General features: G+C 39.9%; 1 protein-coding gene across 2 annotated transcripts in view; it reads left to right on the forward strand.

The window, feature by feature from the left end:
• myo1g (myosin IG) overlaps positions 1-19,745 on the forward strand; it is a 54,548-nt gene extending 34,803 nt beyond the window's left edge. For both annotated transcript variants that reach the window (XM_078268589.1, XM_078268590.1), the window contains 2 exons: positions 4,621-4,778; positions 19,043-19,745. In XM_078268589.1, the coding sequence (XP_078124715.1) occupies positions 4,621-4,778; positions 19,043-19,205 (321 nt within the window). In that variant the 3' untranslated portion in view covers positions 19,206-19,745. The remainder of the gene's footprint in view (positions 1-4,620; positions 4,779-19,042) is intronic.
• Positions 19,746-24,005: the final 4,260 nt, after the last annotated feature.

Raw genomic sequence — 24,005 nt, forward strand, 5'->3', positions numbered from 1 at the left:
GAACTTTCCCAGGGGACCAAGAACCTTTTGAGGAACTCAGGAACTAAACCTGCCATTTAATAGAGGAACCGGGGACTAGATTTAGTTCCTGTAAGATAGTGAGAGGGCTTGGGGTAGTAATAACCTTGAACTTTAAACTCAAACATATACAAGGGCACCGACACACTGTACAGCACTAAGTAGCAGCTCCACTTCCTCACAGCTACCAGGAATGTGGGCCAGAACCCTTGTACTTTATCCCAGCTGTCCTTCTTACTCTGTCCTCTCAATTGTGCACTTCCTCTATTCCTTCCTACTCTCACACACACATATTCCATCATTTTTGACTTCGGGTCACTGCCATCTGTCAATAAGTGAAGGAACACCTTTTGACTCAAAGAGGCTTATGACCTGTTTTGCAGAGTCACGATTGGAAAGAGGTCAATGTGGGTTTATGTGGTGTTTATGTTCAGTGTTGTGGTTGGTGTGTGAGGCCATGGTCGTGCTATGACATATATGCTTAGCTTTAGATATTTTTGCTGTCTGGGGCGAACCTGGCTCATTTTACAGCCCAATCTGAGAAACTGGATCAGGGATCTCACAGGGCTGTCAGCTCTAAAGGACACGAGGCTAAAAGTGAAGAGAGAGTAGATGACAGCTTTATTTATTCAGATGCTTCAAGGTTCCTTCTTGAAATAGCTTTGAGATCATGATTTTCTTCCATGGTTTGATGGAAGATTTTGGGTAGGGACCTATAGAAAGCAGGGACTTGATTTAAAGAAGCAGTGTGTAAGGTTTAGGTTTCATTGTGTTTTCTTTAGCTTAGAATGAGCCATTCATATCTACATGTGGAGCGGGTCCTCTTCCACAGAGTGTTGCACTGCCATGTTTCTACAGTAGCCCAGACAAAAGACAAACCAAACACTATGGAGAGGGCCTTTACCTTACCTGAAGGCCACCGTAGGTTCTCCTACATACTTGGAAAGGGAGAGGTGAGGAATTCTTCATCCTCACAGCTAGATGCCGCTAAATTCTACACAGTTTAACAGTAGCCGGTAAAAATTAGGGGGCATTTGTAAAAGCCCCATTAGTAAGCTTTCTGTTTTTTGCATGGGACATTTGCAGCTTACAATAACTGTGGCAGACTTTGTTGGATGAAATTACAGTTGGGAACAGATTTTCTCAGCTACAGCTAGCTAGCATTATATAATTACCTGATGCTAACCCTGTAAGTTGGCTATAAAACTCTGTCTGTTTTGTCTGTAACCGATCTTTAAATGTGTCTAGCTATAAAAATATGCAAAAAATAATAATAATGTTTTGGCTAAATGAGCTGATGATTCACACAAATATAGAATTAAAGAAACAGCATTTTGTGTATTGCAGGATAGAGCTGATTAACCCCAGTATAATGTTAACTATAAATTTAAGTGTAATTCAAATGGTATTTGTTCGGCAAATACCTTATGGTGGGGGAATTTTTTTTTCTGGATTTACCACTGGTACTGCACACCATGAAATATAAATGAGTCAGTGTCTACTTGATGACATTTCACTGTTGTTTGTTATCATATTCAAAACTCTTTTGGTGTCAGAATCTATCATTGGCAGTTTTAAGTGAAACAGTGATCAGGTGGTACAGATCTGTTCTCTACTGTATGTACATTTTATTTTTCATTTGAAGGTTTGTGTGAAGACCAACAACCCCTACATATTACATAATGAATCGGCACAGCTGGACGTCCACCAGTGGTTTTAGAGAGTGAGACAGAGAGAGGGAGTTCAAAACATGCCAGAGGGTTAAAAACCATCATTATGCAGCAGCGGAGCAGCTAAAGATAGCTGATGCCATTAAGCTCTGCTGCTCAGGGTGAAGGATGAGTCTTATCCAGGTCAGAAACAGAGAATAGAGAAGAAGCAACGCAGCTCTGTCCTCACATTGTGTCACCAGACCCTTGACCTTTAGCAATGAAGGCTGAAATGTCACCCAGGTCACAAACTGATGGACCAATGTGACAACAACAACAGTGTTGTGCGTAACTGTGACAGTTTCCAGTGTTTTTCCTGAATTGAATGGACTTGTTTGTGTAAACTAATACTCATCACAAACAAAGTCACTGACTCTGTCCTTTTTACATAACATCTTTGTAAAAAGTACAATTTGCAGGTTAAATTGATTTACTTTCCGATTCTGGGTCAATGAGAAGGATTAAACATGATTTCTCAGAAAGATAGTTGAAATAATTAAGACTGGCGTCCATAACAGAAACGTATTATGTTTCTTACATTATCCTGGAGAGTGCAGTGGTTCTATATTAAGCAACTTACAGACGTCACCTTGCACTCTAAGAAACTGTAATTGCTTTTGCTGTTTTCTGACATTTTGTAACGTAAGCTAACAATTAATAAAAAATAAAAAAATCAATCAATAATGAAAACAATCATTAATTGCAGCTCTTTTGTATTGATTACATTGATAAATACAGCCTTATATCACATGGAAATGTCATAATGATAGGAAGATAAGAAAATTCCACACACCTTTTCCATGAGGTCGTTCTCATTTATTTTATTAAGAAATAATACTTTGAATAGAGAAATATGTCTGTTGATCACATTTTTACAATAAATGGCTGAACAATGGAGGCACAGGTTGTACCAGTGTGTGCCGGGGGCTTTAAGAGGCTTAATCCGCTCCATCTTCCATTCCCTTTCTAACATCTGTGACCAACCTCACTTTCTCTGTCCTGTATATCTCTAACGCATACTGTTCTGTGTTTCTCTCCCACAACTTCTCTCGCTCTAATTCCTTCAGTCAGTGGTGCAATGTAACTAAGTACGTTTGATCAAGTACTGTCTTTAGATACAATGTTGACGTACTTTACTTGGGCATTTCTTTTTTCATGCTACTTTTATACTTCTACTCCACTACATTTTGTAGCCAGATATTGTACTTTTTACTCCACTACAATTATTTAACAGCTTTAGTTACTCTGCATATTCAGATTGTTAATACAACATTTAAATCAACTAATAAATTATGATGTATTGTTATAGGTTAATCTAACCAGAAGTATATGAAGTAATTAAAAATAGCTCTGCCTTTACCAGCTGCAACATTAAAGTGATGAAAACATTAATGCATCACTAACTAACTAACTAACTTGTACTTTTACTTAAGGAAGATCTTGAATGCATGACTTTTACTTGTAACAGTCTTTTTAGTAGTATTGCTACTTTTACTCCAGTAAAATAACTTCTGAATACTACTTGAAATTGTTGGGTCTTTGTAAATTATAGAGAGTGGTCTAGACCTACTCTGTCTGTAAAGTGTCTTGAGATAACTCTTGTTATGATTTGATACTATAAATAAAATTGAATTGAATTCTTCCCCCACCAGTCACAGTAAATCTGTACATTATACATTACATCATATTCTAACTGGATCACACCTCATGACTTTCCCCTCACTGCACCTCCACTACACGTACACCGCAGGCAGATTTTCTCTCCCCCTGCGTACTCTGAGCAGTAATAATCCGCTGGCTTCATTCATGGCGTGATTTTTGATCCAGGATATACTGCACTGTATTAGATTCACAGGTATTGTACATTGATGTGATAATCGCTGACATTGTTATCCAAATTAATTTCCAGCGCTCCAGTGTGTGAAGCTGAATATCTGTCATTCAGCCTTTAGTCAGGTCTTGTCCACAGCAGGGTTAGAAGAAGTATTCAGGTCTCTTACTAAACTAAAAGTAGCAATGCAATATTTAAGCCTGCATTTAAGTCCTGCATTCAATATTAAGTAAAAGAACAGAAGTATTAAGTATAGTATAAGTATTGCATTATATGCTGTTAGGGTAGTTTGAGGTGTAACAAGGTTTCATATGTTAACATAATCCTAATCAGCAAAGAAACTACAATTATCAAATAAATGCAGTAAAGTAAGAAGTACAATATTTCCCTCTGGAATGTAGTTGAGTAGAAGTATGACAAGACTAACAGTAACAGAAAATGGGAGGCATTTAAGTAACTCAAAGTTGTGCTTAAATAAAGGACAGTTCATTAAATTAGTTATGTTCCACTGCTGTTGTACAGAAGTGATTAGAAGCAAGTTTGTTTTTTGATGAAAAGGAGAGCAACTAGGTAGTAAACATGAGCAGTAAGAACCGCCATATAACGGAGACAAAATGAAATAAACATTACATTTAAACTCAAAACATTTAAACTGTTACCAAGAATGTTTGATGAAGCCGATCTTCAGTGCTGAGATGAAAACACTCAACAAATACAAAACAAAGCCTCATGGATTACCACTTTAATAAACTGCAATATTTTATGTAAATAACTATCAGTAACACACTGTTACTCAGTAGTGCTTCTTTCTTTCGTGTAATAGTCTAAGTGATGCTTATGGAAGTAACACTGACCCTTTTTTGCTGTAGATGAATAAAGATGGTAGAGATATAAGAAGCCACAATACTCCCTTAAACTTACTGTACGTTAGTATCACCTGCATGAAGACTGGGGGATGTTTACCAGTGACTCCCTGAATACACACACATCCTTTACTGTGGCCATTAGTCAGAGTTGGCGCTGTGTCGGAGTCTGACTTTGTGCTTTTGTTTCTCTCCACAGTTCACGGGACTGAGTGTGACCAGCGAGGTTGACCAGATGGTGGCGCTACACACGGCCTCCCAGGATGATGTCCTGCTGTGTTTGCAGCGAGGGGAGCTGTGCACCAACCAGGACCGAGTGGGGGAGCTGGTGGGAACGTTGGTGGACCACTTCACACGGTCAGTTCACACAACCAGACACAGTTTTGTTTCCTCACTAGGCGAGCATCACTAACTTTATCCTGTGGCTTCCTTCTCTGTTTGCACTGCTATCTTTGAAAGCCTGAGAGGCTTCGATAGTTTCAGGGAAATCTCACACTTATGATTGTGATTATAAAGACATTTCTCTGAGGTGACACAGTTACTACTCCCCACCTGTGATGTTGTGACTAGGACCAACGCTAAAGCTGAATACTATCGCTAAATTCCAAGTTCAGTTTCCCTAAAAGCTCAACCTGGACCAGACCACGGATTATATTTCTCAACAATTTGACATCAAAAAGCATTCATAGAAAACAACTGTCGAAATGATTGACAGAGCGGGTCGTCTGTTAGCTGCAGGGTCTCTTGTCGAAGTGACCTTGAGCAAGATAGTGAACCCCAAACTGCGCACATTTTTGTGTGCAGTCCAGTTTCATTCATTCTATTTCTCACTCGAGCTCAATTACAAACACCAATTCTTCCAGTCCTAACAGGAGAATTAAAGTGGTATCAATTTTATTTGTCACAAACACATTTAAACTTGAAACACATTTAAACTGTAACATAAATGTACAGTACAATAGTTCTATGGACATATTACAGTTGTGCATGCACTTTATTGCCACCTGTTGTTAGTTTTTATCAGTCATTGTGTCATTAGTAAAATGTTTGACAACTTTAATTTGCTGGTGGAAGGAATTATACGCTTTTGAGACATGTTTTGGTTGTTTTGGGTGTGACATGAACTGACATGAAAATGTGTGGGCACTGCACTGGGCAGCCAGTTTTTTAAAAACTGGCATGAATATTTTCTACTGAAAAGGTGCCGGTTGAAGCAGCTACCCTTTTAACAAAACACAATGTATTTGATGTCAAAAAGTAAGACAAAACTTAAAACTATCTCTACTATACTACATTTGTCTATTAAACACATTTTCTTAAACTTACAAAACTTTTTTTGCTCCTACTGATCATTTGTTTGTTTATAAGACGAGACAGGTTTTCATCAGAACCAAAGCATAACAATTATGCAAATCATACTCTTGGCATTTATCACTGTCATAGTTGTCGGTGTCCGCTCTAAATAACTGCTGTGAAATGAATCGGTTACGCTGACATTTATCACTCCGAACCTGATTTGTTATCACTGTTTATAAACCTGATTCACATCCACTCACATTCATCTCTGCCAGACTTCATTTGAATGGCACAAAATTTCACACACAGCAGACTGTTTTGTGTGTGTGTGTGTGTGTGTGTGTGTGTGTGTGTGTGTGTGTGTGTGTGTGTGTGTGAGCATGCGTGTGTGCTTGTTGTTGTAAGTACGGCCCGCTGAGAGTGCACCCAGTCTGCAGTGATTGGTCTCCCAAAGTATTAATCCTCCAAATCCTGCCAGGACCACAACGAGTGACATAGAGATACAAACAAACACACTGTGGAGCTCGTCTGGTGGAAATTCATTGTATTTATGCCATAGTCCACCAAAGACTTCAATCACTTTATAGTTTTGACTCATTATTTTGGGGTTTTATTCTTCAAAAAGGAGTTTCTTGAAGGTCCATTCTTGAAAAAAGTCCAATTACTTGGTGTTTCTGAAGCCATTAAGTATGATAACGAATTACATACTTAAAGGTGCCATGCCACGCAAAACCTTTTTTACTTGCATTTTTTGAGATACGTTAGGTCCATATGTGTTGTCGTGAATGTGAAAATGAACTGCTACCTCATCTGTCAGCTCTAGCCACTGAAAAGAAATAAGCGGAGAAATCAGGCCAATTACAAAAGCTGGTCAGTCTGATGTGGTGTTGCCTGAGCTCATTACTATTGATGAGCTCGCCCAGTTGCGCTGGGTAAAGGATGCTGATAGCCAGGCTCTCATTGGCTAGCTGTTAGCCAATCAGAGTCAAGCAGCTTAGCTCGTTGAATATTAATGAGAACTGGCACAAATCGAGCTGAGTCCTCCTGCAGGCTTTCTATACCACGCTGGAATGGCTTGAAAAAGGTAACCAAGGCATTTTTTCCACAAAAGATGTTACAGAGTCCATGGTCAGACATTACCACAAAGTAATGACATACGCGTGGCAGGGCACCTTTAAATCACATAATAACAAACTAGCGTCTCATTTTGTTTATTTGGGTCTTTTTTAGCTCAAGTGTCCATAAAAAAATTAATATAGCATACATACGCATCATGTATTTTTAAACACATGATTAAAGATAACTTATACATACTTAATTACACACAACCATTCATAGTTTTATGCCCTTCATATACCCACACACATGTACCTATACTGCCATAATGCACACATTACTATCTGCAATAAGCTTTAGAAACACAGTTCTTTTCATTAACGATTCATCTGCTGATTATTTTTCCGAAAAGTTGTTTTGTCTATAAAATGCCAGGAAATGGCAAAAATCGATTGCAGTTGCAGCCATAGTGGCGACATACACTCAGTTGCCAGTTTATTAGGTACACCTAGCTAGAATGAATGCAGTCTAATACAGCAGTCCTGCAATTAATCATAAATTCATAAATGTCATAATGTTCAGTTGTTTTAGAGAGCTATTTTAGAGAGCTAACAACTTTACGATCATTTTTGAGGCTATAATTTCTGTGTTTATGGTTCTGTTGACTTGTATTGCGTTATACTAAGAGGTGATGTTTTAAAGAAACCCTGTTAAGAAGCAATCAGTTGAGACTTATTCATAGTCAAGAGCCAGTTTATGTTTTTATGTGATTTCTGGTCTCATGAAATGAGCTGTCAGCTCACTCACATCAGTGTAATGGTACTTATTATGTTCAGTCATTTATTTTGTTTTTGCAGCTCAGAGGCCTGACAGACGGCAGCCGCATGAGGGTGTGTGTTCCCACTTTTATGAGTCTTTCTGTGTGTATGTTCAGCTAGCTGATCCCAGATTCCTGGTGAGGCTTTTGTGGTTTTTACGAGTCTTAGACTTTTGGTGTGTGGGGGGGGGGAATCTTCATCACCGGCGTCCTTGCAGCAGCTGCATGGCTCTGGTCGGGGTACGGTGAACGTCGTAGAGAAAAGTCAACCATCGGGAATCAGTTTCAGCTCTCCGCCTGTCTTTGTGCCACCATCTGCAGTGAATGGAGGGGGTCGCAACCTCTGCTCATGAGACAAAGTCAGGGGTGAGCTGTTAAGTATGTGAGCATGTGCAAGGGTGAAGAGGAGGGAGGGAAGAGGAGGATGACAACACACAAACACACTCCTCTTGTGCTTCCTTCTGTCAGGAAATGAGATCCCAGACTTTAAGAGTCATGCGCACGTCATTTTTAGTTCATGAGGTTTGGAGATTTGTCAGGGGAGGAAACTGTCAATGGAGCGATTGTGTTTTTTTCTTATCTCTGGAAATCAAACACAAGAGTGGGAGTCTGGGAGTGTTTGGTGGCACAGTGAGTTGTACAAAACTGGGTCAGCTAAGGCAGAGTTAGAGGCACAAGGTAAAGTCTGACTTCAAAGCCTCTCTGTGTTGTTAGCGAGGACGAGCGAAGATAAGCTGTCTGGTTTTCTGTCATGTCACATCTGTCTCTTGTTCTCTCGGCGGAGCTCAGTCTTTCCCTCTCCTCCTTCCTGTATGTACCCTCATCCTCTCATCTCTCCTGCTTCATCTTCCTGTCACCTGGGTCTGAGCTGTCGGCATGAATGAGGCGTGTGTGTCGGTATGTCTGTTTACTGTGCGTGTGTGTGCATGTGTGTGTTTTGGAGGGGGTTGGACTCGTAGACCATCTGCTGGGACAGCTGGGGAGAGTATAAGTGGGCTAAAGGCAGGATTTAGGGTATGATCTGCCCCGGCCTTAAAAGATTGAGGAGGATTCTTTACTTAAAAGGCAATTTGGGGGATTTTATTATCTTATTGATCACGGCCAGAGACTTTTTTTTTTTCTGGATAGAATAGAAGTTTCTGCATTAGCTGTTATGCTTCACCAAAAATTAGTTAGTTTGTGCCATCTTAAAACACACACTGAAATGAAAAATGCATGTAAAGGTTTATATTTACAACACAAAGACAAGTTTGTATCTGGTGGTTACTTACCCTGGTGGTATGATTGTCTGTTCTGGGGGTCAGATGGACAGTGCATTTCACAAATGCCCCGCTCTGAAGTACAAATATAAATATAAATATATATATCTCAAAATGCCTCTTTTCTCTTCCTGTAAAACATTAAAATATGAATGAAATGAGTCATCCTGCCCTCAGGTGTGTATACGTGAAATCCTCCAATCCAATGTGATTCGTGGAGACCTGCTAACACCTTACATTTTATAAAATGGCACTTCATTAACTCGTGGGCAAAACAGCTAATCCTCTCCTCTTGCCTTTTATTAAGCTCCGTGCCATGGCCAGAGGCTAGGTCGTCCGTACGTCTGTCTCATTTTTGTGAAGACGATATCTCAGTACCCCTTAAAAGAAATTTCTTTACATTTGGCACAAATGTCCACTTGGACTCAAGGATAAACTGATTCGTTTTTGGCGTCAAAGGTCACTGTGACCACGCAAAATGTATTTCACAAATGTCTAATAGGAGAAAATGATGAAGTGATGGCCGCTGTAGTTCCAATGAGACAACCTGTAGGGGGACCGAAGCAGGAAAAGTTACATAGTATGCGTTTAATACCTTTTTATCAAATTGCTTTAAAGTCTTCATTACATATATTATATGAGTCTAGACAGACATGGATGTTAACTGCAACTTGACTGGTTGGTGGAGGCATACAACTAATTCTAGTTTATTTTCATTTACTGTCTCTTCCTCCCTAAGCGTCTCTCCTTCTCCAGCATTTTCTAAATCAGCACTTTAAGTTATGAATATGGAAAGACCTGGGATGGTGTTGCATTAATAGGAATCTTCTGGGTCACCCCCTCCCTTTCCATGGAAGATGCAAGAAAACGAGGAGTGGAAAAAAAAAACATGATTTCATTAACCTCAAAGCATATGTGAGTGGTCTTGTGATGTGGCTTTAATGACCGAAGACTCACTGTGACCTGTCACTGCTCTCAAAGGACTTGTTTACTTGCTTGTTTTGACCCCGTGGACGTCAACAGTTTTGTCGGTTAGCTATTCTGAATTCACTTTTTAGGTCGTAAAAGGCGTCATCCAAAGATCTTGAAATAGCCTCCTCTGTTTCCCTGCCTTCCCATTTTTCTCTCCGTCTGTGTCTGTCCTCAATGTGTTCATCTCTCGGCCGGAGCAACAGGAGAAGCAGCTTGTGCTCTGAACTCTCCTCGGTCAGCTCGTCCTCGTCCGCTCACGTTCCTGTCCCCTGTTTTGTCTTTTTATTTTCATGTTTTTTCTGCCCCACAGCTTCTGATCTGGTTTTAGTTTTGGTTTCATACACGGCTCAGGATCAGTGCTCATGCATTGCTGATCATATGGAGAGGAACTAGTGGTGCAATGTAACTAAGTACATTTACTCAAGTACTATACTATACAATTACTATATACAAATTTGAAGTACTTTAGTATTTTCTATTCATGCCACTTATTACTTCAACTCCACTTCAATTCAGAGGGAAACTGCACTTTTTAATCTACTACATTAATCTGACAGTATTAGTTACTAGTTACTTTACAAATTAAGATTTTTGTACACAAACCATATGAAAATGTACGGCTAAAAGAATTAGTAGATTTAATAGATTGACAGAAAATGAATTGGCAACTCGTCATTTTTCATGCAAAAACATTTCATGGTTCCGTCTTCACAAATGTGAAGATTTGCTGCTTTTCCTTACAATTGTATTAATTATATTGAGCTTTGGACTGTTAGTTGGACAAAACAAACATTGTGAAGGTATCACTTTAGGATCTAGGTAATTGTGACTATTTTCTGAATTTTCACAAACCAAACAATCAATCGACTAATGGAGAAAATGATCAGCAGCGTAATGAAAATAATCATTAGTTGCAGTCCTATCCCGAATAGTTTAAAATGAGCTCCACCTCGACCAACTACAGCAGTAAAATCCTGCTTTTACATTAATGCATGAGCAATAATAATCTAATGATATAAAATATAATAGTATATTCACAGTCACAGGGGAGTACTTTTGCTTTTAATACTTGAAGTACATTTTCCTGGTTATACTTACATGCAGTACGTTTTTAATGCAGGACTTGTAACAGAGTATTTTAACTTTTTAATTAGTACTTTACTTAGAAAATGATCTAAATATTTCGTCCACCCCTGGGAGTAACTATGGCAACAGCTTTTAAGCCAGGTGGACGTAAATAGTATACTGTATGTTAACACTGACCTATTTCTTTCTCTGTTCTCATACAGCGGGTACGTGTTGTGCCTGAATCCACTGATTACAGTCGGTCTGCGGCGTGTGACTGACTAGTTCAAATACGTTTTTACCCTAACGCACACATTTCCATGACACTTATAAGCACATCAGAGATCAGTATCTATAAGTAGAGCTGGCACCAGTGTTTTTCTGTATACGTCTTTCATGTCATGACCAAATGCCTGTATTAAGATAAGATGGGTCACAGTTTTCATGCCTAAATGAATATTATTACATTATAAGGTCACATAGTACAGTAAAGTCTGACATATTTAAGAATCTATGTATTTTGCCAGGGAACATGATTACCAGCCTTTTCTGTTTAACCAACCCTTCAAATGTAAATCCGTTGTATGTACCATGTACAAAGGTCCAGGCAGATGTAGAGGAAGGATTTAGCAGTATGATGGGATTGGTGGTGTAGTGAAAGACTCAGAAACAGTGAATACTTTACATCATATTCTCCCGATTAGCTCATTTCCACACGTTTACATCAAAGACACTGCTGTGACGGAGCAGATTTTATAAAGCCATTCTGACTGGTGCCTTGGTTGTTAAATTTCGGGGACTTTCTGTTCGAGCATCTCAAAGCCTCCTGGGCGCACTCACAGAGTCGACGATTGACCTCAAAACTGCACCAGCATCAAAAGGCCTCTTTGTGGATTCAAACAGTTCACACGTGCTGCCTTTAAAGCCACCTCAGAGTGCAACAAATGGATTCCTCAGCAATATTTTTCATTCCTCACAACAGTCTTACTGTAGTGGCAAATACTACACAGCAATTCATCTGTAAAAAGAATTGCAGTTTTTATCATGTTTTAGGGCTAGATGGGATATATATATATATATATATAGAGAGAGAGAGAGAGAGAGAGAGAGAGAGAGATCCCTAGTATGTTCTAGTAAACAAGCCTGTCTGTCTTCGTGCTGAGAGCAAAGGGAAGTCTCAGAGAGATGAGCAGACGCATACCGCTTGCTCGCTCATTTTTTGAGCTCTGGCCCGATTGGGCAACTAGCTGATTTTATTAACTGGTCCGATGTAACTTTTTACTGGCTCCAGTGCATCGGGCAGTCTTGATTGTTGGACCCTGTAGTGAGAGAGTGAACCGGGCAGATGGAACGAGAAAGTAGGGGCGGAGTTACGTGAAGTGTGTGAGAGAGATGCACTGGCGACGGGTTATGTAACGCAACATCAAACTACAGTGTATCAATATAAAGGGAATTGTCTCATCCCATCTTGTTTGGAAATATATCAATATAATTTAAAAAATCGATAAACTGTAGGCCTACCGCCCAGCCCTAACACGTTTCCTGGAGTTGTCACTCAGTGTGGCCCATATGATGAGTTCAAAAACCATCACTAACAACATGTCCAATGCTCCTGCTGCATAATAACCACTGATAGTGGTCAACCATCTTCCTTTGTTGCTAATCAATTTGATAAGACGATCGGCTCCCTCACTGTTCACTTTTATCTCAGAAATGGGTTGGTGGTCTTCAGAAATAATCAGCACTGAGGAAATTATTGAAGCCCATGCTGTTAAACTACATCACATTTGATGACACATTTGTGATTCACGCCATGTGCATGTATAAGACCGTAGTGTTGTACACTATAAGTAAAGCATGTCTGCACCGTTTATAGAAATCGCTCTTCATGCGTTAGCTCTGCTGTTGTTACAGTATGACTCATTTCTTTCCTCAGAATGCCCCCTGAGGAAATTTAAGATGCAGGGTGCAGCTGGTTGAGATAGGCCCACTGTTTCTGATGACGGTGATGGTAATTTGAATGGATGATGAACACTAGGACGCCAAAGCGAACCCTGTGATGGTCTGCTCGCCGCCACCTCACACCCGAGAACTCAAGTGACCTCGGCCCACGTTGCCTCCGCTGCCGGGGCTGCAGATGCTGCTGTTGCCCCAGAGATTGTTGCCAGGCAGCTGGGGAATTTATAATTAAGATTGCAAGGGGAAATTACAGCCTTGTGTTGACGAGTGGGTGTCAAGTCTGGTGGAGAGGGAGGGAGGGTGGGAGGGATGAAAGGGGGTCTGTGGGATGAAGGGGAGGGGCTCTGACGGATGGAAAACTACAGGTGAGCGTGAGACGGCTTCCTCTTATAATTCCTTTTTTTAAAGTAAAAGTTTGACATTTTAGGAAATATACTTGTTAGAGTTAAATGAGGAGATGGATGCTACTCTCATATGTGTCCTTTCAATATAAGACTACAGTCAGCAGCTGGTTAGCTTAGCTTAGCATAAAGACTGGAAACAGGGAAACAGCTAGCCTGGCTCTGTTAAACAATAAAAAAATCTGCCTACCAGCACCTCTAAAGCTCACTAACTAACATGTTATGTCTCTGTTGTTTAAGCTGTACAAAAACTTAAGTGTAAAATGGACAATGCGTTGGCCGTTTACGGGGGTTATGTGCTGAAATATTTCTTGGCTTGAGCAGTTGCCAGACAACTAGAAGTTACTGCTCGCAGCCAAGAAATAGTCAACAAAACCCACCATAAAAACACAACTTGACATACTCTTTTTGTACCAATTAAACATAACGTGTTAATGATTCAGCTTTAGAGGTGCTGGCAGGTGGATTTTGTTACTGTTTGACAGAGCCTAAGCTAAATTTACCGTGAGTGATGTCGATCTTCTCGATCCAGTTTTTTTGTGGGGAATCGATGCATTTTAGTACGCAACAGTATGGCGTTTTCCTGAGTTTTAAATGGCAGTAAGTCGTTTTCAGACAGCAAAAGAGACTCTTACATTACACTCTACATGCTTCTGCAGAGCAAAGTAAAAAAAGCACTATATGAACAGTTTTCCATTTGCACATCTCGTGAAAGCTGAGAACAACATCTGTAACGGTGCTTATAGTTTCCAACTATGTGCCTGTGGTAGCCTGAGAAAATGCTTTCTCACAGCAACCAAACGTGTAAACTGAAACCAAAATAAACCTTAAATATCGACAATTGGCTTTAAAGCAAAGCAATCAGTGTCTAGATTATGTTTTTAATCCATTTGTTCCATCATTTTTTAGAGGAATACCTAACAACATAGAATTTTTTTTTTTTTTGTCAATCTCCAATGGAAAATAAAGGAATCAAGTTTCGTGATTGTTTTGTAGTTTGACCCAAGCAAGTGGCCCCTTAATTTAAAAAATGGTGTTAGCAGCTATGAAGGAAAGAGTGACTGAAAGGTTTAAATGAAAGGTTTTATACTATTTTTCTTCTGAATGGAAAAAAAAGTTACTTAAAACACATCTGTTTAGATTGGCATACCCAACATAGATTTCACCATATCCACTTTGATTTTATTGACTTAAGGTATTCAACTAGTTAAAAAAAAATTGATTTTACTTACTTCTGGATTTTAATGTTGATACATTTGTTGATTCTATTATTGTTTTTATTAATGTGTGTAAGGTGTCCTTGGGTGTCCTGAAAGGCACCAACAAATAAAATGTATTATTAAAAATAACAAGTCCTCATACTGAAATTAAAAAAAGACACAGGTATTTTGTGAGTGCTGTTTTAATGTGAGCCACCTCAGAGGTTAAGGTGGAGTTGCTGTAAGTTTAGGCAACTAAAACTACTTGCTTATGGTCAGGGAACGATCATGGTCAAGGTTAAAAACAAGTCTTGAAAAAACATCTTGATTGTTGGTTGGAGACCGGATGCAAGCCGCCGTGTCCGGTAGCCTCCAGCCCAACCTCCTCCCTGAGAGGTTTGGCAGCACTTAAACAACGTCATGCTACTTCCACCTTTGTCTTTGAAGAAAGATTTTAAGAAATGACAGATCCTGTTGTTTATTTTGGGTGAGGAGAGTCTTGGAAAAAGTCATCACAGCCACAACACTTTTGGTTGCTGTACTGTACGTTGAGCATAAATTCTGCAGCAATTAAACATATCTTCCATTTTATACAATGATGGCTCTTGTTTATGGCCCAGCTGTGTTTGACGAGTGACAGCCAGCTGTATTTAATCACGGACAATCTCAGCCTCCAGTCTTCAGCAGCAGAAAGCTGCACCGCAGGTCTTCGCAGCCGATCATCCACAGTCCTCAGGCGCAGCCAGAGGCCTTTTTCAACACACTCTGCTGGTCGGGTTTCACTCGCGGTAGCCGGTATGATGAGATCAGTATCACACACAAAATCAAAACCCAGTGGAGGTCAGTGGGTTTCTGTGTCAGGGGTGGGACAGGACAGGTGGTTTAGGGGGTTCAGCAAGGCGGGGTTTGAGGCTGATGAGGGGCCAAGTGGAAAAAAGAGAGCAAGGCCACACCTGTTGGAGTGACATATGATGAACGGTGCCATAGATTTAGAAACATTCTTTTAGCAGTAAGAAAGCATATAATGTAGCAGCTTAAAGAGGCTGTTTTGTGTAGGAAGCTTGAAATACCTAAGCTTCTAACACAAACTGGTGTTATGATGATTTCACAAGAAAGTTGTTATTTACCCCCACTGATAGGCAGGGTGAGCCTTATCTTTGTTCTCTTAGACCTCCAATATCTTGACCCTAGTCTATATCCTTGACGTTCCACTTCCGGGATTGCTCTGGTGCCTCAGGAAATTCCACTGGATTTCTTTTTTGTTTGAATTTTAAACTCTGGTGGATTTATGAGGACTATGGTTTATTGCTCCTCAGATCTCTGCAGGGTAAATTGAGACAGCTAGCTAGACTGTCTGTCCAATCTGAGTTTTCTCTCGCACAACTATTTTGCAGCGGCTCCGTGTGGAGCTTAGCGCCACCCATGACGATTGTGATTGGTTTAAAGAAATGCTATTAAACCAGAGCACATTTTTCTCCCATCCCGGAATGCTGTGATGAGTAGCCAGATCCTCCTCTGCTCCCCAGCGTGTGGCGAGACTAGCTTGACCTGAACAAGGCGGTCCTGACAAAGTATCAGGTTGCAAGTTGGGTTTAGTCGGTTTTATGCACGTGTTTCATATTTGGCTATGGTTTAATGTAGTTTATTAAGCAACTTCTCTCTTTCTCTCTCTGAATATGCCAATTATCTGCTTTGCTGCGAGTCATGTTTCTCATGTAGATACCCAATGCCCAGTAGGATGTAGGAAAGCGACAGAAGGCCAGATCCACCAAGGCTTTTGTGTCAGATGTGACGCATTCTGCCCCAAACACACGTCTGACTGTATTTGTAAAGCGATGCACCAGGCTGGAGTCACAGTTTGCGTGTCATTTATGCGAGTGTATGCAAGGTGCGCCTCTCTCCTCACTGCATATGCATTTAGGGAGGATCCTGCAAATAAAGACCTTGTTAAACATCTCGTCACAGAGCTGCCCCCCCCGATCTGGAAAATGTGCTTATTTGCTGTAACAGAGCGTTAAATGAGAAAAACATCAGTTTCATCTCTTTGAGCTCAATAAAAGCTCCATGACATGTTCAGCCTAGCTTAGTAAAAAGACGTAAGCATGTAAGCATGCGTGGTAAAGTTAGATTTCATCTAAAGCAACAAAACGTTCCATGCTGTTTGCATGATTGTTGTTTGTTCAGTTAGTTAAACTAAAGATGTCTGACTGGACTTGACCCAGCTGTTGTGTGTCTTAACAAGCACTGTCTCTTTTTCTACATGTGAATTTTGAAAAGTAAACTTTTAACATAGCTACACAAATAATGTACCAAATAAACTTCTACATTATACCACCAATAAGCTGTTTTTTATAGTACAGTTTGTACTGTAATATGCAGTTTATTACTGAGCAGTTTTATTATTCAGTGTACAGTATATTCAGTACGTTTAGAGTGTGGTGTTTCCGTCTTGTCTCTAATCGCAGATTGTAGTCGGTCTGATGCTCTCACCTGGTGTGTGTTTCTACTGTACCCAGATTGCCAGAACGATTGCATAACAGCTAAAACATTATGTAATATTCTTAAAATGAAGTTCACCTTTTAAAAATGGGACTTCATCTGATTTTCAGCCAGTGTTTTTGAAGAGGACTAGTCAGTCTGGGGAGAATAGGACACTAGCAGTTTGAAGCGGTAGGTTGTTCTTGCCAAAGGAGGCAGACAGTGGCCTAGGTGGCCTTAATGCATGAGCCAGCTCTGCTTATCAGTCATATTATCAACATTCAAAGGCTTCCACAAGCAGAAGAAGCAAGTTGGCAAATATTGTTCTGCATCTGCTTTTTTTTAAAGCCTTCATGTTGGGTTCAAACAAAGTGTGTTAACGGATAGAGAGACAACAATCGGTATACATTCACAAGAGAAATGGAAATATCAACCACGCACTCATAGTCTCCTGGGCCTATGGCTGTGATGTAGGTGGAACCAGTACAAGGTTCTTTGTATGCACACTTCAGACTGAGCCGTGTGCCGGGCCAGCTTGTGTTTGTGGGTTTGCCGGCGCAGCCAGGCTGAGGCTGCAGGATCCCTGAGGGCCAAGAGGAAGCTGTGACTTCACAGTGGATCATCTTCAGCTGACTGTGCAGCAACCGGCCTGTCGAGCAAGCAGAGCCACACTTTCTTTGTCCCAGCTGTCAGCAGAGTGATTGTGTGTGTGTGTGTGTGTATGGGGGGGGGTAACACCGAAGCTCCTGCACTCTGGATGTGACTGTGGTCAGTCGAAATCAACCAACAGTGGAGGGTAAAGTGATCAAAAACAAACTCACTGTTTTAATTAACCATTTACATTTTTCCAGAGACGTTTTTGGGGTACATTTTTACATTATGAAATGAGAGAAATTCTCATTTTGCAGGTCTTTCGCATCCATGAGAAGCTGTTTCAGGGTTAAAGATGGTTCAAGGCATTCAAACACAATGCGTGTGTTTTGACTGAGTCAGAGATGTTGTAGTCTTGCATTGCCAGACCTTCCTCTACAGCGCTGCAGAGGAGGGTGTGGCTAGTCCACATAGCAATCCGGGATGGGAGAATAATGTGCTCTGGTTTATTGGCATTTCTTTAAACCAATCACAATCATCATGGGCGGCGCTAAGTACCAGATAGAGCCCTAATGCCGCTGCAAAATAGCCTCGGGAAGGAACTTGTTTTGGTGTAAAATGTGTACGTTCAAAAGTAGTTTTAGTCGTGGAACAGAAAACTCCGATTGGACAGATAGTCTAGCTAGCTGTCTGGATTTACCCTGCAGAGATCTGAGGAGCAGTTAACCATAGTCCTCATAAATCCACCGCCGTTCAGAATTCCAACACAAAGAAAGAAGTAGGTAACGGACATCCAGGAAAAAAGAGAGTGATCTGGTGGAATTTCCAGTGGCACCGGAGCAATCCCGGAAGTGGAACGTCATGGATATAGACTAGAGATGTTGTGATTATAACTAGATATTAGTGGGCAATGGGGTTGCCCGCGAGAAACACAACTGCTCCAGTTTGGCAGTACTTTAGCTTCTGTATAAGGAAAATAAAAAAAATACTGTATATTTTTATTAGACCTAAAGATGTTGAGCTGCATTATTAGACCTGCGGTGTATATGTTGTTGTGATGTTTTGTTTTTAAGCTTATTTTGCTTGAAAACATCTACGTAAAATGCTTTGTTTTGCATAAAATACAAACATTTGAGTGCAAAGCCAGTATTCTTCGTGTCGTAACATGTCTCTTTATTCCTAAGTGGGTGATTTATAAAAAACTCTAAACTTATTATCCAATAATATCTATCTTGAAGCAACTTTGTTTCAGAATTTTAGCAAAAGTTGAAACGAGGTCACTATTTTCAATTACTGCAATGTTATATATCAGTGTATTGGACTCTTTGACATACATACATATTTTGGAAATATCACAAAGTCTCTCATGTAGGGGCCCTAAGTGTTAGTTTGGGATTAGGAAATAACGTGAGGATTAAGGGAAGAAATGGAAAGGCATGTAGTGGAAAAAGCAAAGTTCAGAGGTTGTGGGAATAAACTTTCAAAATATAGTAATACAAAAATGTGTGTTTGTCTTTTTCTCTTTCAGTATAAGAAAAGTCCACTTTCCCGTGAAGGTTTGCCGTTCAGCCGTGCAGGTTCACATGCGTGGAAAAGTAAAGAGCATCACCGTAGAAACCAGGCCGGGCCAAACCAATGCAGATTTCAAGAAGAGCCGAGATGGTTTCATCCTGCTCGTCCCCGCTAACTAACAGTCAGTCCAACCCAAACACCAACAACAGGACCTCGACTAGACCACTGCAGCTCTGCGATCGGGGAACTGGTCGCTCAAACCGTTTACTAGCAAAGATTGTTTAAATGTTTTAAGTATTAAGTGTTAACCCAGAGAAATGGCTGCTTTTTTTAGTTCTGAGCTGCAGGAGGAGAATTTAGAAAGTTATGTCACTGTAGAGGCTCAGGACACAACTGCCGTCCATACCTATGATACTTTCTTTGCTTTTAATGTTGCCTAAGATATTTGAAGATATTTTCTAAAGACAAGATGGAACAAAAGCACTTTTGGAATGACAAATTGTACATTACAATGCAAAAAAAAAAAAAAAAAAACATTCCAGATATATTTTTGTACATTGAGTAAAATTGTATTAAATGAGAACAATTTTTTGTGCCTTGTCTCATGCTGTTTCCTTCAAAAAAGGCAGACTGTGACAATTATTCCATGTCAGATGTAATAAAGGGGAACAAGAAACAAAGTAAGAACAAATCAAATAAATTATTCAAGATTTACTCAAGCAACCTCTCTGTGTATTAATTTCTCTCTAATGACCAGGCTACATTATACAATGATTACATGTTTTTTTTTCTCAAATGTGCTTTGGGGATTTGAATGAAAACGAAAGGCAAAAATATGAATGGAAGAGGTCAGGATCCTCAGTGTTCTGTGATCGATAGGATTTCCTGTACAAATGGTCAATTTAAAGTCTCAGTTGTATGCTACACTTCTCCACCCTGCAGGAAGTGGCATTTAATCCAAATTGTCTTCTGAACAGCAGCAAAGAAAAATTAACTCAGTGACGCAAAAGCAGTTTCCTCTCTTCTCCCTTTGGTGTCCTCTGGATCAGATCAGCTGGGTTGATAAGCACACACGGACGCTGCAGACATTATTTTATAGGATTTCTGAAGACTGAAGTTAAAAACCTCGAATGTGCAAAGGTGTTCAATGCAGTCAAACATACAGTCAAAGAAATGTTTTAAAGTGTTACCCAAATTATAAAAATAAATAAAAACTAACATATCTTCTTACTTATCTATTGTGGCATCTAGCATGCAGATATATTTGGTTTTATTTGCCCAATCTTTTGAGACATCTGTGAGATTTCAGCCTCAATACAATGGGGGTGGATACAATTTTGCTCACAACATTAAAATATTATATTTAGACCAGAGCCTCATCCAGTTTTATACAACCCTCCTCTACTGGAGGACAAACACAATGCGTCTCTAAATGAAATGTGTGCATTTATTTGTCCTGAGCTAGAAACTGAGCTAGTGTTAGCTAGCATGCTTGCTGAAAGCTAGCTTGGGGAGCTATTTCAGTAGCAAATGTTAGCAAACTGAAAAGGTATATACTGTTGTGTAATGGTTATTTCTCACTTGTTACTACTTTTGCAGTAGTTGAGCATTTTAGCAAAATGCTAAACAGTTTATTTATAGTTAGCATTTATCTTATATTTGTCACTTGCCACAGTGGCCACCGTTCGGCTAAAGTTAAATAGTGTCTCTTTAAAAGAGTACTCCAATTTAGCTTAAAGAAAATCTAATTTGATGAAGCAGAACCAGAAACCACACTTTTTTTCTTCCTTGTCTTCTTTCTGGCGCTTACATTTCCCACAATGCAACTTGAGTGCTGACTGTTCTAGCAGAGATTATTTTTTTTCAAACTTGTAGTCTTCAACCGATGCTGAATTTTTTTAAAGTTTAAATACAGCTGATAACATCCACTATTAGGCCTATGTATCGGTGAAACTTTAAATGTAGTTAGTGAACTGCCCATGTTTTTTTTTCAAATGGTGGCTATTTCTAGCCTGGCATTGCCAGACTAATTCGCAAATTAGTCTATTAAGGTCCTTTCAGACGGGGAGCGATTGATGCGGCCAGTAGTTTATTCACTCAGTAAGTTCAGTCTAAGAGCTTAATTTTGTTGTCTGCTGCAAGTTTTCATCCCATCTTTCTCCACAGTGACCTGTTAGTGCGACTAGTGACAACCGGCCCTCACTGTAACTGGCTCTCTACACTGATTCCCCAAACCTGTGTGTGTGTGCAGATGTGTGTATACTTATTTTTGACGTGTTTTTCACAACGTGGAAACAGAACATACTGCATTATATCTCTATAATTTACACCACCCTCAGCTGAATCTTCGTTGTTAATTTCACTCTGAGACACTGTGCAGTACATTCACACCTATGAGTGATAATTTAACACTTCTGAACAGCCCTGCACCTTCTCAATCAACACTCTGCAACATAAAATAACTGCAAAAGCAAATGTTCATTATGTTGTTAGAGAGAAATTCATCTCTGTCTTTGTTTGCTCTGGTCTGCTTTTCTGTCTGCATATAATAGTTGCAAATGTTGTCTTTGTCATGTGCTTACAAGCATGTTAAAATCATATTTCAGGACGTTGAACACTGGCTCAGGTTTATCAGTTTTAAATAAATGCTCAATATGCACTTAAAACATTTGATCACACTCACATTGATTTTTAGCACTTTACTGTTGTTACTTTGGACAAAAAGTGTCTGAAAAAAAGACTATATACAGTAATGTAATGTTTAAATGCAGTTACTACAACAAGAGTATTTGCTTCATGCTCCTAATTTATCAGTTAAAGGATACAACCTTCAAACTGTTTGAAACCAGCTAAGCCACTCTTTAAATGGATGGAAATTTAAACACAGCTTCCCTTTTCTCCTTTGAAGTGGCTGTGGTAACGTCTAAAGCATAATGGTGCACTCGATTTGCCATCTCAGCGTCATCCAGATTGGGGTCGACTGAAAACAGCACTTATCAGCTACTTACAAAGTCCTTCTCAGGCAGTTTGACATCAATTCACACCTTTTACTCTTGTAACTCTTAATGATTCTCACATGACAATGCAATGTGACCTTAATCACTCACAGGTAACATCAACGTGTGAACGATCTGGAGGAAGTTGAAATGTCTGGTTGTGTGACCCAGCAGTCAGGAGAACAGATCCTGTATGAAAGCTGATCTGTCTTCTAGAACAAAACAGCAAATCCAGTTGGATTTAGTTCCAGTTTTTGGATTTAGTGATTCTTGATACTTCTGAGGCAGTTGTTCCCAAACTCGTTCTGTCATGCCCCATTTGGCCCATATGTACAGTATGTACAGCTATGTGCAGTGTGGTAACATTATAAGAATAGTAAGAATAAGTGTATGTGCAGGGTGAATAGTATGAAGAGCAGTAGAATATGGCTATGTATAGGTGTTTTTTATCAATGAGGGACAATACTGGGGACATGACCTGCATTACACACAATTCTCTTTGTCTTTAGGTTCTAGTAACTAGGTGACCCAAGCCAGCAGCTGTACAGCAACACACTTATTTTCCAGCACTTTTGGTGTGCTCAGTTATTTAGGGATCTCATTAGAGGGAAGTGCGGGTAAACATCCGTCAGAAATAGCCATCCTCCACACATCTCAGCACCTTTGCTCTCTTTGCCCTATTTTGACAACAAATTGTGTTTAGTGGCAAAACAAAGTTAATTGTGAATCTAATTTAAAGTCTGATTTGGTCAAAAAGAGTCAGAAGTCTGAATGCTCACCACAGCTGCAGAGGGAATTCATGTTCAAGCAAATTACCAAGATTTGTTTATTTAATTGCAACAAACATCGTCTCATCCTCAGCCTCTTATCTGTTCTCGGTGGAGGCTCTGCAGAGACCATCAGCTGCTCGATGATAAACTGGACGCCACAGCTCTTCTCCCAGTTACAGCTCCACCAATCAGACGACCCTGTGTGTGTGTGTCAGCCCGACATATTCAATCAGAAACAGAGATTATAGCATATACGCTGATATATTTGTTTGTGTAATCCTTTAATCATTAACATAAAAGCCATGATTTATAAATTAAGTGTGAGATAAATGCAAATGCAAGCATGTCCTCTCCATTGACACTTGTCACTGATTATTTGATACACATTTTCTAAACAGATCATCTCAGATCAAACAAGGACATTTGGACTCACCAAAGCAGAATGTTTTTCACACAGAAGATTTATTCATCGTTTTTTTTATTCTATTAGGTTTAGTTTGATGTCAGCTTTTCCATCTGCACAAGTGCAACAATTATTTCTCCATTGTCTCCCAGTCACATCCACAGCCGCGTCACGCTGCCAGACCTATTTCTTCCACATAATTTCCCCAATCATTTTCTTCTCTGACAGCTCCAATCACATCACTCCTCGCTGTGAAAGGCCTGTGAATGAAAAACAGACTGACTTGCAATCAGTTAAGGAGTTACAATGTAGCACATGTTGATCAATTCTTTTCATGCAAAGTTTGTTTTGGATTATGATGATGTTTCTTGGTTTCTTCTTGCAGTGCTTTACAGACAGGATTCTTCTACTTTAATCACATTTATCAGGACTGGCAATTGTTGATGCAATCACTTAAAGCGGAGTGCAATTCTATTACAAAAAGACTGGCACCTGGTCCGTCTCTCTTTAGAGATCAGCAGCCCTGCAGCGAGGATTTGGTAATGAGTTGGAGAGGATTTACCAGTGGGAATATAATATGTGTCCTAGAGCTGCTGTGTTTTTTCCTCTAAATCCTCTCAGTGCAGACCGGCCACTGGTCTGGTGAGCGCTGCAGGTTTTTCCAGCATCCCTCCGTCATCATGCCGAGGGGAGGTCACATGCTGGAGATTACAGTAACATGAGGGGGGAGATTGGTTTTTACTTTGGCTCACTCTGAATCAACATGCCATCAGCCTCTGTGCTTACTAATCAGGGAATATTTGAGAAACC

The sequence above is a fragment of the Sander vitreus genome, chromosome 14, assembly GCF_031162955.1.
Source record: "Sander vitreus isolate 19-12246 chromosome 14, sanVit1, whole genome shotgun sequence".
Taxonomy (NCBI): Eukaryota; Metazoa; Chordata; class Actinopteri; order Perciformes; family Percidae; genus Sander; species Sander vitreus.